The following is an 18,987-nucleotide window of genomic DNA, read 5'->3' on the forward strand; positions in this document are numbered from 1 at the left end:
AAAAAATGCCTCATTATTCAATTAAAAATTAATTAAAAAAAAAAAAAATAAATAATTTTTTTTTTATTTAATACTTCTCGCTAAATAAAAATTCTAATTTTAGGAAACACATACTTGTTATGGTGATTAAAAAGTGCCAACCAAATGTTATAGAAAAAGCAATCGAGTAGTCAGATCTTTACCACTTTCTTTTCTTTTGTGCTTGTTAAAATTTCGGAAATTCAGCGAGTAGAAAGTTATTTATAGTTAAAATAAATTTTTACAGAAAATTGGATAAATTTGCATTTTCCTTAAATGTTATAAAGTGAACAGTTCACACACAGGAACATAACTCGGAACGCAAAATTTAGATTTTTTTTCCGTTATAGCTTCCAACAGCCTAAAATAATTTTACTAAAATACAATACCAGTTGTTCTTCTTGATGAATTTTTGTAGTTTTTGGATATATTACTATTTTCGACATGACAAGTATGCAAGAGTGTTTTTGCGTAAAACGACATATTAAAAAAAAAAAAAAAAATTAATCTGTCGACTCTATCTTAACAAGTACCCTTTTTTTCTCAAGTCTATCCTTATCACTTCCTTCTATATTTTCCTTGGCTTTCCCTTACGAACCGACTTGACTACTTCAAGTGTTTTACATCTACTAAATCCAGAACTCATCGATTTTTTTTATTGTGACTAAAAGTTTTGTTTTTTCTCATTTTGTTTATTTGCAAAGATGGGAGTTCTTCACTTTTTAGCAAAATTCTTTTCTTTTTTTTATCCAGAAAAAGCAGATTTTAATTTAAATTGTTAGTTTACTATAGATGTGAGTTTGTTGCAAAGGGGCGAGAGGTAGTGTGAAGGTGCAACTAATGCAAGTAGACACAAGGCAAAGAGGTAACGGCAATAGCAAAGGATGACAAACACAGATGATCGGTTAAAGACGATGTGTATCATGTTTTTGTTTTTACCAAGAAAAAAGGTAAAATGTTTAGCTATGGATTCAAGATTAGCTGAAGCGAGAGCAAGCATCTCGTGAGGTTTTCGGTAGGAACTGGTGACTTGATATCAGTGGGCACAGGAGTTGATGGCTGGAAGCACTGGAGCTTCAGGAGTGAGCTGGAATCGTTGCAGAAGTGAGCTGAAGCCACTGGAGGCTGTAGAAGTGAGCTAGAAGCTGCAGGAGTAAGCTGGAAGCCGCTGGAGTGAGTTGGAATCACTGCAGGAGTAAACTGAAGTCGCTGGAAGCTGCAGGAATAAGCTGGAGTTGCTGAAAGTGAGCCAGAATTGAAGCAGGTTCAGGAATTCCGGAACTGAAGTGGCAAACTAGGAGGCAGGCAGCAGTAGAGTGGAGTATGCATCATGTTCTGCTGCCCCTAGGCCCTACAGCGATAATGCGAACTTGATGAGAATCAAGTTGAGATGGGAGTTCTCCTACCTCTAAACTGGTAATTTACTGAGAAAGCCGCTAGCTTTATAGAGAGCTGTTTGTGGGATGGGTTCCATGACCAATGATGGTGTTGCTAGCCAAAGAATGGCTATAATTAATTTCACACCATATTATTTACAGTCAAAAGTGTCTTCAGTGTTTATTACCTGTATTTATTTCAATTTAGATTTGAAATAATAGTTCTTTTGTTTTTGTTTAGTTTGTGAAAAATTACGTTTTTGTGTTTTATCTTTGTTGTTTGAAAACGGTCATTATAGTATTACTGGGAGTGTCAGGTTTCGTGTCTGTGTCTACCGACCAGCGACCAGCGTGTGTTGTTCACAATTATTGCCTTAATTATCTCCTTGTTTTTTTTTTTTTTGTTTTTTTTTGTCACTATTTGACTGGATTTTATTTATTTTCCTTTTTATTTTGCTTTTCTTTCTCTTTCCCATTTTGTTTTTTTCTCTCTTCATCTTCCCATGTTACCCTTCTTTTACCTTATATTACAGTTCTCTCTGAAAATGTGAATTTTGCCAATTTATGAGGAGATAAGGGAATCGGATCATTTTTGTTTTATCAAAGAATGATTTTCTGTTGCTCTCTCCCACACACCTGTCAGCTCAATTAATCTGATGTAAAGTTAACATCAGATTAATTGAGAGTCGTCGTCGTCCGTTCTTTTTTGTTTGTTTTCTTTTACCAAGATTGATATTTCACTAACTTAACGTTTTTCGAATTGTTTCAAACTAATAGTTCCAAATATGCCAAGATTGGGGAATATCTATCATTCAATGTCTCCAATAGATATGGTTAAATTTTTGCAACAAATGACAAATACATGAACTTTCACAAAGGGCTTCCATTCCATTCCATCCTTTACATTCGATGCCTCCATTCAGTTTCAAGAGACAATGGACATCCCTGTATGGGTAGCTACATGTGTAATTGTGAGGCAAGGGTTGTGCAATCTCCAACCATACCTCGTCTGAATCAGCACTGCTTGAGTCCACTGGCAAGAACAGGCAAAGACTGACTGGAAACAATGCCGAGATAAGTAAAGAGCACCCATTTTAGTACTGACTAGGCTCAACGTTGCTTAACTTTGGTGATCTAATGAGGAACTGGTGTGTCTATGTGATAGTTGTATATACTTTTGTTTTTAGCATTTAAATTTTGTTACATTTGTATTAAACTAAATATAAGCTACATTACCCACCCTTATGCCTTGCAATCATGACGTGGTTATTTAGTTGATTAGTGAACTATACATGCAAATGTATACACACTGGTAGTTTTGCAGAACATGATGTAAGAAATGCGATATATGCGTTGATTGTGAAAGAATTGTTTTGGGAGTGTTCGTTTATTTTCCTATTGGAACAGTAGAGACGGGGAGTGGGGGGTGAAATGAAGATCACTTTATTACATAGATGTGTTTTTTTACATCACTAGCACATCATCCAAGTTGCTTAAAGTGGTTGCTTCTTGCATTGCTCTCTCCCCCATATACAGGAGCAGGGAATGGCGCAGGTTGTGAACTTTATTTGATTTCAATTTTTTTTTTGGGGGGGGGGGGTCTTTGGCTATTTACATCTTGATATGTCTCGGAAAGGGATAGGGAGGTTTTGTTTTGTTTTAAAGGCAACGAACTTTAAATTAAAAAACAAATCCCAGAAAAATATTTTTATTATACAAATATGTGGTTCATTCCAAATATTAATTTTTGGCATTTATAACTTAAATAAAATTTTTGGGTATATGCCCCCCCCCCCCGACCTCCAAGGTATAAGGTGTAATCTACAGGCCCAATTTTCATAAACTGTATGCATTAAATTAGGCTGTATTTCGACAATAACATATTTAGTGTTGTCTTCCAAGTGGTCTATTGTGTCTGGTTTATCAGAGTAGACAACAGGCTTTACATGTCCCCAAAGAAAATAATCTAATGGAGTTGCATCAACAAGGTGGTCTGTTGGCATTTCACAAAAGCTATTGTTTCTATCGGTAAATTGATTTTATCATTTGCAATTTGCAAATGCGACTTTGGTGTCTCTTCATGGTGAATTGCCAAACCAAGCTGAACTAAAAAAAAAAAAAAAAAAAAAAAAAAACGATAGTTATCAAATCTGCAATTAAAGAAAATAGTTGATAATTTAAAGTTCATCACGTCCTAAAACCAAACAAAAAAACGACTATATTTCTTTGAAATAGCTGAGTGGTCTTGGTTATGGTAATCGAAAAATACAATCTGGTAAGTCACCTTAACAAACGTTGTAGTTGTGTCTAGTAATATGCTTAAGTTTTATGCTTCCAGCGTATCTTTTGACGTCTCTTTTCGGTTGATATACGTGTGGAGGAACCCGGATGTGTTCATATTCATTACCTCACATCTCTCATGTGTTAAATTTCTTATGAATAAATTAATACCAAGAAATTTTTGAATGAACATGTCTACTTTTTTTTTTCTTTTTTTTTTTTTTACCCCTGTTTCTTTTTACAAAAACAACTAAAATTAAAAATTAATTTTTAATCATTGATAGTTAATTCTACTTAAAACATAGATTGTTTAAATAAAAAAAAACTAAAATTAAATTCTATCTCTTATCCAAGATGTCCTGGCTCAGCGTTGCTCATGATCCATTATGTTCAAATTTGTTTTGTAAATATTTTTATTTTTTTATAACCCATTACCGCATTGGGTTATTTTTCTTAAAAACAAATGTTAAAATTTAGATCACACAAAGTTCATAACGACGACAGTGTATATCTGTACTTTGATGCACATTATCTGTGAGTTAATCAGGAAACGCTGATTTTTCTGGTGCTTTCGGTGGACTTTAAACTTTTCTCTATCAATTAAATGTTGATTTTTTTTTTTTTTTTGTGTGTGTGTGTGTGTGTGTGTGTGTGTGAGAGAGAGAGAGAGAAAAAAATCATTGACTTTACGAAAATAAACTTTTTATTGAGTCTTTAAATAAGTTTCCAAAACCAAAATTTTATTTTTTTTATTATCTCCATCGAATCTCTTTCTCTCTCTCTATCTATATATATATATATAAATTATATAATTATTATCTATACTCCTATAAATTTTGGTCCTGGATATGACCTTAAACTATATCCGATGGTGAGGGCCCCAGCTTGCAGGCCTTAGGGAGTGTGGAGCCACCCTTTAATTGCCATTGCTCCCAGGTCCACTCTGGCCCGGAGTGGTAGCACCTGTTAGGGTCCCAACTATGGGTTGAATAGAATATGACTTAAAAAACAAATATACTATATTAAAAAATCGTTCTTCAAAATCAACTGATTCGGCATTAAATAACCTGAAAAGGGTTGATATGCCGTAAAACAAAACAACCAACCAACCTATAAATTTTGAGTTTTTTGTGTTTTGATATTCATATTAAAAACCCTTTTTTCTATTTATTTAAAAAGAAAATACAATTTTGTTATATATGGGTTGTGGAATTGCATTCATTTGCAAAAGATCTAGCTAATTTACATATTCTTTTAAACATTCATTTTAATTTTCTTTTTTTTTTTTTTTTTCTTTTTTCGGTTTTCTTATTCTTTAGCTGACTATTATGTGTAATTAATGCAGATATTCTACATGATTTATACTTGCGTAATATTTACGTAAAAAGGTTATAGTAAACACAAAACTCTTTCTATATATTTATATACATGCATATATATATTTGTTTAAAAAATTTTACCTACCAAATTCCTCCTACTGTTACAGACATAAAACTTAATATATAGGTTATTCAAACCCATGCGAATCTTTATATTTGGATTTTAGCCGGGGAAAATCAGTGTGAAATTTGCTAGGTGAAGGTCGAATGAAGTCATTATGAGTATGCATGCATAACGTAATAGCTATTGATTCATGTTTTAATTTTTAGCCTTGCAGTAAACATGTCTTCATAGCTTAGGCATTAATCTCGAAGGAAAAAGTAAATCGTTGGCAAAACGTTTTGGCTTTGGTTCTCGGTGGTGGCGCACAAGTCATTATTTTTTTTTTTTTTTAACTTTTTAGATCATTACTATATATTGGGTCCAATGGTATCTGTAATTTAAATCTCATCTGTCTGTTTAAATGTATGTATGCTTGTTTGTCTGCCTAAAACTTTCGACAGAGGCGACGGATTTTTATGCGATCGGTATCGTTTTGAAGCTTGACCTTTCGGACGACAAATCGAAAAATTGGCTAAAAACATTGATTTCTTCACCCTCAACTGGGCACTTTTCTACAGGGAGGTGTCGCTTTTTTCGCCTATATTTTCGAAAGTCATCCCCTTTTTTTGATTGACTAGCCTTAATGTAAACATTCATCACTTCCGGTTTGGCAAATGGGCACAGCAGCAAAGACGTCACATTTTTTTTTTTTTTTACCTTCTTTTCCTTCTTCATGGTATGGGTTCAAGCCCGCCTGCGTACTATCACTTTTTTCTTTTGCTCAACACACACCTCCAAACACTCGGACAACACTGGGCACCCAGGCTAATACAAGAATAAGTACAAAATCTGCATTCATCAAGCATATTTATTTAAGCATATTTTACGACCAGGCAATGACGGGCGACATGCTAGTATATTATAAAATAGGAACTTTTTCCCCTTTTCCAAATGATAGTATAGCTTTACAAATACTGCCTCCATGCATTAACAGAAAATGGTCACGCTACATGCCAGTACTTGATGCATGTCTTGCGACTATTACTATTCAATTTTATGCATTATCACAAATTGCTACATTATTTCTGTAGAGAGTAACTATTAACTAGTCATAGTAAACCATGGTAGGAGGATAACTCCTCCACTAAATATTTTCTACTATGACTCTCCCAGTTAGTACTGGAACAAATGTTTCAATCTACTCTTATTGTGAATCACCGTAAATATTTTGACTTTTCACCTAGCACTCGATTGCTACGAAAATAAGGAACAACCCCTTTCCAATTTACTTCTGATTATAACGACATAAACCTTCATTCTAGATTTTGTGTTTTTCAAACACTACAGAATGAATTTGTTTACAGTCAACATAGCTGCCAGCGCGCCTATTAGTTATGTTTCGATCGATTACAAACACCATATAATAATAGGGTTAACAACATTTCCATAAAATCTTATCTTACATTGTTTACTGTTACATTGCTCTTCATGTAAACGCTTCCAACTCCACTATCAATACCGTTGACGTCATTTGTGTGTTTTTGTCAATTACCAGATGAAGACAGAGAGATACACACACAAACACTGTGTCTCTTTGTATGTGTGTGTTTGTGTGTGTGCGCGCGCCTGCATATCTATTTCTTCTGTTAATACTAATATTAATAATTATTATTTGTCATGACTTCGGGGAGTTAAGTACATTTCTTTTTAAGTTTTACATTAATACTTATTCCTTCTTGTGATGCCCTGCAACCTACTGTCTGTACAACTGTAAAGAAAGCTATGGCAATACGTCAAAATGTTTATTCAAGAAACAGAAACAGCATAAATAGAGTTCTGAATCTGAACACTTCACTCGGAAAGAATTATCATGATAGACAAGTGTCACCTGATTTTCATCAGACGAAAGGACTCGTCCTGCCTTGATAGTTCAAAATAGACTTAAGAGATGTCCTTTTCTCTTCCTTGCAACCTCTATCTCACAGAAGAGATGTTGCGAGTTTGTCTCTGATGTATCGTTATTTTCATGGAAAGTGTTCAACTGAGCTTCAGTCTATGCCCCCCCACCTCACCAAACTTTCACAAGAAACACTCGTCTAGCTGAAAACACTATCAATAATTCCCCCCACTCTTTATCTTTGCCTAAAACTAAACGTAGATTCCATGAACAAAGCTTCTTTCTTAGAACTGCACGCCTGTGAAATTGTCTTCCGTTTTCCTGCTTTCTGGCTGACTACAATATGGTTGTGTTCAAGTCTAACGTAAACAAGTTCTTGATGAGCCGTTCCATATAAGTTAACAAATTTACCGAATTTTCATTACTAATGATTACTATATTGTCCAATTTCTACTGTACACTCTTTAACCCTTATCCTTGAGTGGCCTCTTGACCTTGATAATGTGTAAAAAAAAAAAAAAAAAAACTACTCTCCGACAACCAGCAAAGAATAACGGGAAAGATTGTGGGTAGAAGAAGCAGAGGATGACAGTGAGAAACATGTTTACAGTCTGAAACACCTGTGCAGCATCAAAAAGGATGAGCAACAATGAATTCATGAGTGACTCAAGGGAGAGAGATAGAGAGCTATAGCCATCAATACATATACCAGACAGGACACCACTTGAATGAATGAAACGCATCCCCCACCATGACCCACACACCAACAAACTAGAACCACTATGTGGGAACATAGAGGTATTCAGCTGCAAACCAAATTTCAAATATACAAACCTGTGATTTTCCCGTCCTCATGTATGCTTGTGAAAATTGGACTGTATATGTCAGACATGCCAAGAAACTGAACCATTTCCATGACTTGCCTCCCTAGATTGCTGAAAATCAAGTGGCAAGACAAGCAAGATACCAGATACAAAGGTTTTAGATCGGTCAAACGTTCCATCAGTACACACTGTTACAGCAATGCCAAGTTCGTTGGGCAGATCATATATGCCACATGCCTGATTCAAGGCTCCCAAAACAGCTTCTTTACAGTGAACTGTCCAAAGGAAAAAGACCTGCAGGAGGACAATGGAAATGGTTCAAGGACAATCTGAAGGTCTCCCTCAAACGGTTCGGTTTCTATTCTAACTCATGGGGAAAACTAACCCAAGACAGATGTTCCTGGCGTACCGCAACTCGCAAAGAGGCTACAATTACTGAATCTGCATGCAATGAAGAACGTAAGAGGAAACATGACATTAGAAAAGACAGAGCAGTCAGCACCTCTGCTACAGAATTATCCCACAGTTATTATTATACCTTTCCCCTAGGTATCTCTTCCCTTTTTTGTAAGAGAGAAGGTATTGTAACATTTATTCTGTTGCCATGAGACCATCTTTCCAGGCATTACCTCTCCATTTGTTCGCCATGATGCTATCCTCCTAGAAATTAACGACTCTTTGGTTTGCATGTAGTGGGGAAAGGGGGGTGGGTAGTGTAATATCTTTTTTGTGATCATATCATTCTCCTAGAGATTACCTTCTTTTTGGTTGTGTAGTATCAGTTCTGTTGACAGTTAATATGATACCATTCTCTCAGGCATTACTTCCTCCTTTTGTGAGATAAGACACTATAGTATATGTTTGTTTATTAATTTATTTTTATTTCGGACTATTAGTCTCATCTTTATTAGTTGTTGTTTTTTTATCTTTTTATTGGTTTGTTTATTCACAACGTTTCGGCCAACTATTCCTCTGGCCTTCGTCCTAATAAAAAGATCAAAAGACAACAACTAATAAAGATGAGACTAATAGTCCGAAATAAAAATAAATTAATATATAATGCTCATCTCAAAAAAATGAATTCCAATTAAGGAATAATATATATATATATGTTTGTTTATCATATATTCTATAACAAAAATGTCCAGCCAATGGGAGCATATTTTTGCTACTATGAATCGTGCTTAGCTTTTATTGTTTTTTTTTTGTTTTGTTTTTTTTGTTTTTTTATTCACCTCAAACAAGACACATTGCCGCTGAGATTTAAGGGGCTACTCTCATTACGAGACATCCTGGGTGGGGAGTTGAGCAGTAAGGTCTATGTTCAAATTATATTTAAATTTTTGCATATTAGTACAAACATGGAAACGGGCATCAGGAAGGGAATTCCAAAGACACCCAATCCAAGAAAAGAAGTAAAAAGATTTCCAGCATTTACAAGGACTTCTACAGTGAATAAGTGATTTTGCTGCTAGTCTGGTTTGTCAGGAGTATTCATGTTGAGGGGGATATAAGTGTAGTAAGTTCGTTGGAACACATTCCGTGCAAGTCAAAGCTTCTGGAAGGTTCTGTTATGTGTATTGGTTTAAATGTATACGGTATAATTCACGTTGACCCACAGGTTCCCGTTAGATCACTGAAGTTAAGCAACGATGAGCCTATTTGTACTAAAATGGGTGACCATTTGGGAATTGCAGATGTCGTATGTGGTTTCCACTTATCTTGGCATTGTTTTCAGTAGTCTAGCATTTCTCCTTACCACTGGACTCGAGCAGTGTCAATTCAGGAGAGGTGTGGTTGAGGCTTGCACAATCCTTGCCTCACAATGTAGCTACCTTTACAGAGGTATCCATTGTCTCCTGAGACTGAAGAGAGGCATTGCATAATTGGTTTAAGTGCCACTTTGAAAAGCATCCAATTTGTCTTGAAATAAACGTTGTGTAATTTCTTTTTTATTGTCATCATCATTATTATTATTATTTCTCTTTTATTATTATTATTATTTCTTTTTTATTATCATTATTATTATTATTATTATTATTATTTCTCTTTTCTTTACAGGTTTACTCGTTCCTGAAAATTGTTATTTGACAGTTGGCGGACAATTCCACGAGTGGAAATCTGGTGAATGTCTACTTTTTGATGACTCATATCTGCACAGTGCGCATCACCATGGCACTCTCGAAGACGGACCTCGCATTGTGCTACTCATGGACCTATGGCATCCTCACATCAACGCACAGGAGAGACAAGCCATTGAATGTATTTTCCCCCCAGACATTCAACAAAACAACCGCAATCAATATAAAAACTAAAAATAGTTCACAACTTTATATATTTATATTATTCACACTGCTATTCTCATCTTAGCCTGGTGCAAAGTGTAGTATCTGTTGTGATACTACATTTTGTGTTTTCTGTCTTCAGCCATTGAAGGAAAAATCCATCTACACTGAGGCAACTTTTATTTTTGTCTTTATTCAGAGTGCCTCTTTTTGGGAAGTTAGATTTTTGCCCCCTGTATTAAAAACCAGTTTTGTATCTAACTTTGCCCTTGTGGGGAGACAAGTAAATAGGGACTACAATTCTTATCTTAGGTATTATTCTCACTATGTTTTGGCTGATGTAATCTTTGACCTTGTTCAGGTATGTCTTTGTCAAAATCAAGAATCTATATGGAATTTCAAACCGAATCCTTGATTTGATCGAGGGGAAGGGGTAAATTATTCCTGTTTCGTCATCCATGACCAGGTAGAAGTGACACAACAGATAAAGTTGTTAAGTAATAATCAGTTCGAAGTGGAAGTCTTTGGGAGACTGAATGTTAACTGCTCACTATTAAAACCAACATTAAGAATAAAAAAATTATTTAAAATTTCTATTCACTCATAGCTGACAGAACAAGAACAATCTACCTCCATGGATCAAATAAAAGGTTCAGCTTGAAATTCTGTATAGATTCCAGAGTTTTACAATATGCACCTGAAGAAGGTCGCAGGTTTCATCGATCAAAACTTTGAGAATAACATCCAAGATAAATGTATACTTTTTGATGACTTATTATTTGTGTGCCACTCTTCGTGACGGATCTCACACTGAACGATACAAATTATAAAGCCTCAAAAAAATTCTGTAACCATTTATTTATCTATTTATTTATTTAGGAATGACGGATTCAAATTTGGGTTCCCTAATTCAATAATGCAATCGAAAACTATGTTTTTCTTTGTCTTCAGAACAAAATGTATACATTTTTACTATTAAACAAGTCATTTCATAAAGAAATCGATGTTTTTCTTTCTTTTTTCTTTTTTTTTTCTTCTTTTTTCTTTTTTTTTCTTCTTTTTTCTTTTTTTTCTTTTTCTTTTTTTTCTTTTTTTTTCTTTTTTTTTCTTTTTTTTTTCTTTTTCTTTTTTTTTCTTCTTTTTTTTTTTCTCCTTTTTTTCTTTTTTTTCTTTCGACTTTTTTAATGACGTTAACTATTTTTACATTTCAAATCTGTTGGGAATGACTTAAAAAAAAATATAAAAACATCTTAATTTAGATTTTTTTTGATTTCTGTTCTCATTTTGACTGTTATTTTCAGTGTTTCGGCCAATGTAACCTCCGACTTTGTGTGCATCTTGTGGAACTCAAAGAATCTGTACAGAATTTTGAACAGAAGTCTTTACTTAATCTTCAGAAGTAGTTTGCTTTTGTTCCGTCAACCATGACCAGGTAGAAGCCTTACATTATTCAAGATTGTATTCCTAGTATCACCTGCACTTAGGATTGAACCTTCAAAAGACTCTCACTTGGAACTAATTATTACTTAGCTCTTATATCCACATGTGTTTGCAGATAATTCTAGTATGCATTGTAGGAGCTTTAAATCTATTATTGTCTTAGATATCTTTTCTTACTGCTTATTACTATATATTATTACTTATTACTATATATTATTACTTATTACTAGGGCTGTGACGACAAAATATTCTTTTCATTCTTTTGACTCTCAAGTACATATCCGACAAGACACCAGTCTTCTGACCTGTACTCATCACACTTGTATCAATCATGTCATTAGATTCACAATCAAAATTGGTCCTGGATATGACCTTAAACTATATCCGATGGTGAGGCGCCAGCTTGTGGGCTTTGGGGAGTGTGGAGCCACCCCTTAATTGCCATTGCTCCCAGGTCCACTCTGACCTGGAGTGGTAGTATCTGTTAGGGACCCAACTATAGGTTAAATAGAAACAGACTTGGAAAAAACAAATATATTCTATTAAAAAAATTTTCTTCAAAATCTTTGGATTCGGCATTAAATAATCTGAAAAAGGTTGATATGCCATAAAACAACCAACCAACCAACCAACCAACAACACAATCAAAATTAGATTCAATAGTGACAGAAACAGGAAGATATGGCAGAAAGAACTAATGTTCTTGAACGGATTGCTTGTTTTTGCGATTGATGCTTTTTAGATTGATCATGCAAAAGGAGCAGTGATCTTTCCCTTCTCTCCACACCATTAAGACACCAAATGGCCTAACCCGTCTTTTTCTTGTTCCTCCAATCCCGTGTGTCCTCTCCATATTTAACAGTAGATATGGGAAGCGAATAGTTTATCGTGGTTTGACTTCAAAGTAAGCATGATATGCCCTTTTCACAAAATTTATGATTTTTACTTTACAGGCTTGAAGAACCACATGTTTGCAAACATAACAGAAACCTATTATGATAGTTCTTTTCACTTTTACTATTTTTAGAAAAAAAAAATGGAAAGAGAAATAACAATAATTATTAAAGATTACCCACGACCTGGTTTTGCAGAAGTAAAGCTCATAAATGCTTGGATTACGATATTTTAGAAAAAATATGCTGGAAAAGAAAGAGATTATATCTTAGAAACCAGACCTGACCTAGAAAAATGAACTCTATTTTTTTAATTCAGTATGCAAAAAACGGTTTTAAATCAGTTCAAAAACTTGACTTTTTAAAAAAACAAAGTTTCTGAAATACAGATCAGTGTTATCAGTTCTCTAAAGTTCAAAAACATAAACATTCAGTCTAATTTTTGGTGGATGTAGTGCAGTTAACTGTTTGAATTTAATGTAAATTGATATCCTCACAGCAAATTTTTATCTCGCACAATGTTACCGCAAATAATCTTTTTACAATATATACAGGATTTATAGAAATAATTTCATTGCTTACAACTTATTATTGCAGTATGATTCTTACAAGAAATGAATATAAGACAATGTATAGAGTAGGGTTTTAATGGTTTCCCGACAAAAGGAGGGTGGATCTGTACATTCACCCTTATCCGTTCGTCTGTCCGCACTTTTCTCAATTGGAATTTTTTGAAATTTTGCACAAACATTAAACATGATATAAGTAAAAAAGTAACAGAATGGATTTTCCGGGAAAACTCCGGTATGTACCCCCCCCCTCTCGTCAGGGGGTTCCTTTTGGGTTAAAATGGCTAAAATTGACACCTTTTGTGCTTGTTAAAAAAAATTGATGCCTTGGATTTTTATAAAACTTTCTGAAAAGTTCTAACTAACTGATTTCTATATAATTTTGCTTGTCTATACTTCACAATAACTATTGGTTGTGCACCAGGGGCTCTTTTAGGGCTAATAAAAACATTCCATTTTTGGGACTATTTTACCATATTTGTCCAAAATTTTCTGTGTATGTTTATTTAGCAGTTTTGCATGGTGCAGAACTCAAATTTAAATATGTTAATTTACTACACCGTTTGTTCATTTTCACCAGGATTTGACGTTCCCTGGGGACTTTTGGGGCTGAATGGATGGTGGGGAGAAAATGCTGAACTTAGTCACTGTGCACTCACAGGGGACCATGCTGACTTTACTTGTTTAGAATCCAATATTGTTGCTAGCATTCGCCTACACCTTCTCAAGCTGCCTGGGAATTGCATCACCTGATTTTACAAGTAACTCATTTTTTTATATTTTTTTATGAGCTGATAATGTACTCCACATACTACCCACTCAAAACTGCAACCAACCCAGAAAACTGCAAGTTCTCACATCCAATGAGTAATGTTTCCGACAAAGGAGGAAGAATTGCTGCATTCAACTGTCAATGTAACCATCTCCTTAAAGCCTCAACTTTCGAGTGTTTGTTTTTGCATAAATAATAATCCATTAGTGAAAAAAAGAGTTCCTTGTGAAATCAGTTTCTGCACTTTGCAGTTGGTTTGAGAAGCTGGTGGTGAATGCTGGCACCCATATTGAATTCTAAATAAAGCTCTGATGCACTTTCTTATCATGATTCAGTTCTTGTAAGAATTGTATTTCAGTAATAAACTACAAGCACTTAAGAGGGATTTACTTTCCACATACTTTGTATTTACTTTCACATACCGTGTATACTAGTGAAGACCCAGATAACAAAAACATACTACATATGGAAAACAGCATTAGCTTTTTAAAACGATTTCATAGCCACAAAAGAACATTTAATGGTAGAAAGTATAGAAAAAATTAGTCTTCCCCCTCTTAATAAAAGGGAGATAATTTGGGATTTTTGTTAAAAAATCTGCCATGGAGTTCTGATACGGCAAAACAGCTGTGTGTGTATGTATATCTATACACACTCACACACATATTAATATAAACAAATTTACATGGTCGCGACTGGTTTCCTCTGTGGAAAGCAACCATTTATTAAGTTGCCGAAATAATAGCATGTCCAGTGTTGCACCAATGTAAATTTGTTTATATTAATAAAAATATATCTTGCTTTTCTTTTACTGAGCACTGTTAATTAACTTGTTAAATTCATTACTTATCACTCTTGAATACCTTGAACTTGGTATATATATATATATATATATATTATGAATATAAAAAAAATACTGTCTAGGGAATACCATATCTAGCTGGACATTATTTTTGGAGAAACTTAAGTGAGTCATAGGGAGTCTTGTATCTGTAGAATAATTACTTTTTTTTCAAGTGGACAAATTGAATTCTGGGCGAAATCAGCTATTTCCCATGTCTTGAGCGATTTCTCTTCTTTTTATGTTTCACTTGCAGCAAGTCTGTTACTCATATGCAACTGCAATTATGCATGTCATTTACACACAAATACCTGTGAGAACTGATGGTTTCACTGAAAAAAATGTCAAACAACGCATCAATTTCTATACAAATTGGAAACCGATGTAAATAATAATAAAACTTAGCCTCAAAAAAAAGGTTTGAAACTTGACGTCAGCCTAAAAACTTTGATTATAAGATATCCAATTTTCCATTATATATCCAGCTTCTAAAGACTGAAAAGATAAGCAGTTAATGTTTAGAGTACCGATTGTTTGAAGGTAAGTATATCTAAAGAAATAAATTAGCACTTGCTGACTGACTATATATATATTTTTTTTTTCAATTCACTGAAATATTGAAGAGATTATCAAATCAAATCCCAAAAACATTGAATGCATGAAATAGAAATGATTTTTAACAATTTTTTTTTTTTTTTAATTATTTCATTTGTGCCATTGTTTATTACTAAGATAAATTTAAAAGCAGGTGAATTGCTCTTTAGCCTTGGTAGAAATGGTTGTTTGATAAAAGCATGTGATGATGTAAGTAGCACAAGAGGATTGCCAGATGTGACATGATGATATGAACAGCAAAAGGAATTGGTTGATGTGACATAAGTAGGCCTTAGGCTCACACCTTTATTTACATGAGGTTTTTTTATTCACTAAAGCAGATTAATAAATTATTGGAAAAACAAAATATGATCTTTTAAATGAACTGAAGGGACAAAAGTGGAAATACGTGTAGAATGCACGAATTTATTACTGGAAAAAAAAAAAATGCGAATAATATAAATTTAGTTTTGAATTTGCATTTTAAATTAATTGCAAATTGTAAACAGTCAGAAAAAAAAAATCGTTGTGACAGCCATTTTCTTTTTTTATTCATAATAAGAGAATAAAGATGTTCTCAAATAATTTTTATTTTGTAGCCTTTGCCATTTGAATATGATTTTAATCCCTTTAAATTAATGCATACGAATAGCTCGCTAAAATGACAAATTCAAGTGTAAGATTTCTCCTTTTCTCCTAAACCTCACAAAAATGGTACTTTTGAGCCATGCTATGATTATCTCGATTAACTTGAAACGATGTGTGTAGGGTAGGGCAGAACAATCGCATAGATCAAAAAAAAATTTCATTCCAAAACGAGGCTATCATTTTTCCAGATCCATATATATATATATATATATATATATATATATATATAATATTTTCAGAATGTGAGAGGTTGTATATAATAAATTCCACAGCCAAACAACGTCGCAGCCCACAAGAGCCATGACGGTCAACGAACGGGAAGTCCAAGACTCGAGTTTCGCCCTCATTTGGGCTCATCAGTTAGACACATCCAAACTCAGGATTTGAAACCCGAGCCTCTTGCATGCGACGCAAGCACTCTACCAACTAAGCAAACACCCCACACACAAGTAAGTTCATTTCACAGTCAGATTTCGGCGCGGTTTGCTTGATCTGTGTTGGTTAATAGAAATTCTAAATCCCTGGCAATAAAAAGTAAGTACAATCCTAAAAAAAAACTACACCCCTAAATGTCTAAATTGAGTACTGCTTTTCCCCCCCTCCAAAATGTCATGTGACTCATTAGTGTAACTATGCCATAAGTTCATAGGGAGCAGGTGTATTCAAATTTGTAGTGCAGCTCTCACACTCTCTCTTACCAGTCACTGAAAGTTCCAACATGGCACCACATGGCAAAGAACTCTTTGAGGATCTTAAAAAATGTATTGTTGTGCTACATAAAGATGGCCAAGGCTACAAGAAGATTGCAGCACAGTGCCTAAGATCATCTAGCATTTTAAAAGAGCAGGGTCCACTCAGATTCACACACCTCGGGTAGGTCGTCCAAAGAAGCTGAGCGCACATGCTGAGCATCACATCCAAATGCTTTCTTTGAAAGATCGGCGTAGGAGTGCTGTTAGCATTCCTGCAGAGATTAAAGAGGTTGGGGCTCAGCCTGTTAGTGTTCAGACCATACGCCTTATACTACATAAAATTGGTGATCATGGCTGTCACACCAGGAGGAAGCCTCTTCTGAAGGCAATACACAAGAAAGCCCGCAAACAGGTTGCTGAAGACATGTCTAATATCTATGACAAGGACTGTGGACTGGACAACGTTGGGTTGTCTTGCTTGTTACGACAAGTTTTCTGGGTGGTCCTTTTGACAGAGTTCAGGGATTTCACATTGTTGGATGTAACAGTGATGATGATAAAAAGAATAAATTTGTTGTCTTAACAGATAATCAAAATGACCCCGGCCCCCTTCCCCACAAGCTGGGCCTAAAAATGAAGAAGATTGAGAATCTGTGGAGATTGGCACTTAAGTTTTATTTGAAGGACCACCAGAAAATCAAGTCAAGTAGATAAACTGTTGAGTGGTTTTAATTATTGGATTGAAATCATTTTGGAAGGAGGGTTAACTATGATGACTGATTCACTTATCCTACCTTATATATATAGTCTTTGAGAAACCCCTCCCACGAGTGATGGTAAAGGGTACAGAGACAAAGACAGAGACACGGAAACCGATGTTTCAGGATGCAGCAGAGGAGAGTAACGCACCTGCCTGTTAAAGAATACCTCTTCCTCAACATCCAACATCAGATGGTCAGCTGAAGGACCCTTGTGGTAGGGTTACCGACCAGCCATCATGAGAGCAGAACTGCCACATGAACTTAGATTTATGCATGAGTTGCGTGTTCAAATAGAAAAGCAATGAGTTCCAGCAACCAGCGAGCATCTGGCATAGATAGTAAGGTCCTAACCATGAAGAAAAGATGAAGACAAAGATATGAATAAGTCTTCACCAGTTTAAAGACTTTTAATTCGCAAGGAGGTTGAAAGTTAAAAGCTCTCAAAAGCTTTTGAAAAGTTTGGAAGATTAAACGCCGTTGGAAACTTGAAGAGTCCAGACGCAAAGTTATTGAATTTTATTTGACAAGTTTTTTTGTTTTTTTTTATTCTTATTTTTTAAAAATGTAACCCCGGGCCATCAGGAGTGGGGTTACCTTTAAGGTGCGGCCCAACTCTGCTCCCAGTGATGGGCAATGCAGCCCATATATATATATTATATGTCAACAAAACTTATAGATTGCTGAAACCATGTCCTATGGTCTGATGAGACAAATTTAATTTGTTTGATTCTGATGGTCTTAAGCATGTGTGGCAGTGTATAAAGATAAGTGTGTCATGCCTACACTCAAGCATGGTGGTGGGAATGTCATGGTCCGAGGCTGCATGAGTGCTACAGGTATTGGAGAGTTACATTTCATTGAGGGAAACATGAACTCCAAAATGTACTGCCAAATACTGCAGCAGAGCATGATCTCTTCCTTCCAGAAACTGGGTCGCAGAGTAGTGTTCCAGCACGACAATGACCCAAAACACACATCCAAAACAACAACTGCTTTACTGAAGAGGCTGAGAGTAAAGGTGATGGACTGGCCAAGCATGTCTCCAGGTTTGAACCCAATAGAACACCTTTGGGGCATCCTCAAGCAGAAGGTGGAGGTGCATAAAGTCTCAAATATCCGCAAGCACCGCAACGTTGTAATTGAAGAGTGGAAGAGCATTCCAGTAGCTACATGTGAAGCTCTGGTAAACTCCATGCCCAGGAGAGTAAAGGCAGTTTTAGATAATGATGGTGACCACACAAAATATTGAGAGTTGATATGTATGTTAATATTGACAACGTTTTGTACTCACTTTTGTTGCCAGGGATTTAGCTTTTAAATTCATATATATATATATATATATATATATATATATATATATATATATATATATATATATATATATATATATTTGTAGTCATCGACATACAGTCCTGTTTCGTTGTATCACAACTCATCAGTGCCGCTAGACTAGCATCTCTGTATATTTATATTTATATATATATATTTATATATATATATATATATTTATATATATATATGTATATTTATATATATATTTATATATATTTATGTATATATATCTATATATATTTATATATATATATATATTTATATTTATATATATTTATATTTATATATATTTATATTTATATATATATATATTTATATATTTATATATATTTATATATATATA

The 18,987-nt window shown here is 34.5% G+C and overlaps 1 protein-coding gene across 1 annotated transcript in view; it reads left to right on the plus strand.

Moving 5' to 3' along the window:
• Positions 1 to 11,102, plus strand: part of LOC145294009 (aspartate beta-hydroxylase domain-containing protein 2-like) — a 52,719-nt gene extending 41,617 nt beyond the window's left edge. The window contains exon 2 of the mRNA XM_080140969.1: positions 9,879 to 11,102. Within this exon, the coding sequence (XP_079997095.1) occupies positions 9,879 to 10,132 (254 nt within the window). The 3' untranslated portion in view covers positions 10,133 to 11,102. The remainder of the gene's footprint in view (positions 1 to 9,878) is intronic.
• The last annotated feature ends 7,885 nt before the right edge of the window (positions 11,103 to 18,987 follow it).

The sequence above is a fragment of the Euprymna scolopes genome, chromosome 2, assembly GCF_053919585.1.
Source record: "Euprymna scolopes isolate OS-2025 chromosome 2, ASM5391958v1, whole genome shotgun sequence".
NCBI classification, from domain to species: domain Eukaryota; kingdom Metazoa; phylum Mollusca; class Cephalopoda; order Sepiida; family Sepiolidae; genus Euprymna; species Euprymna scolopes.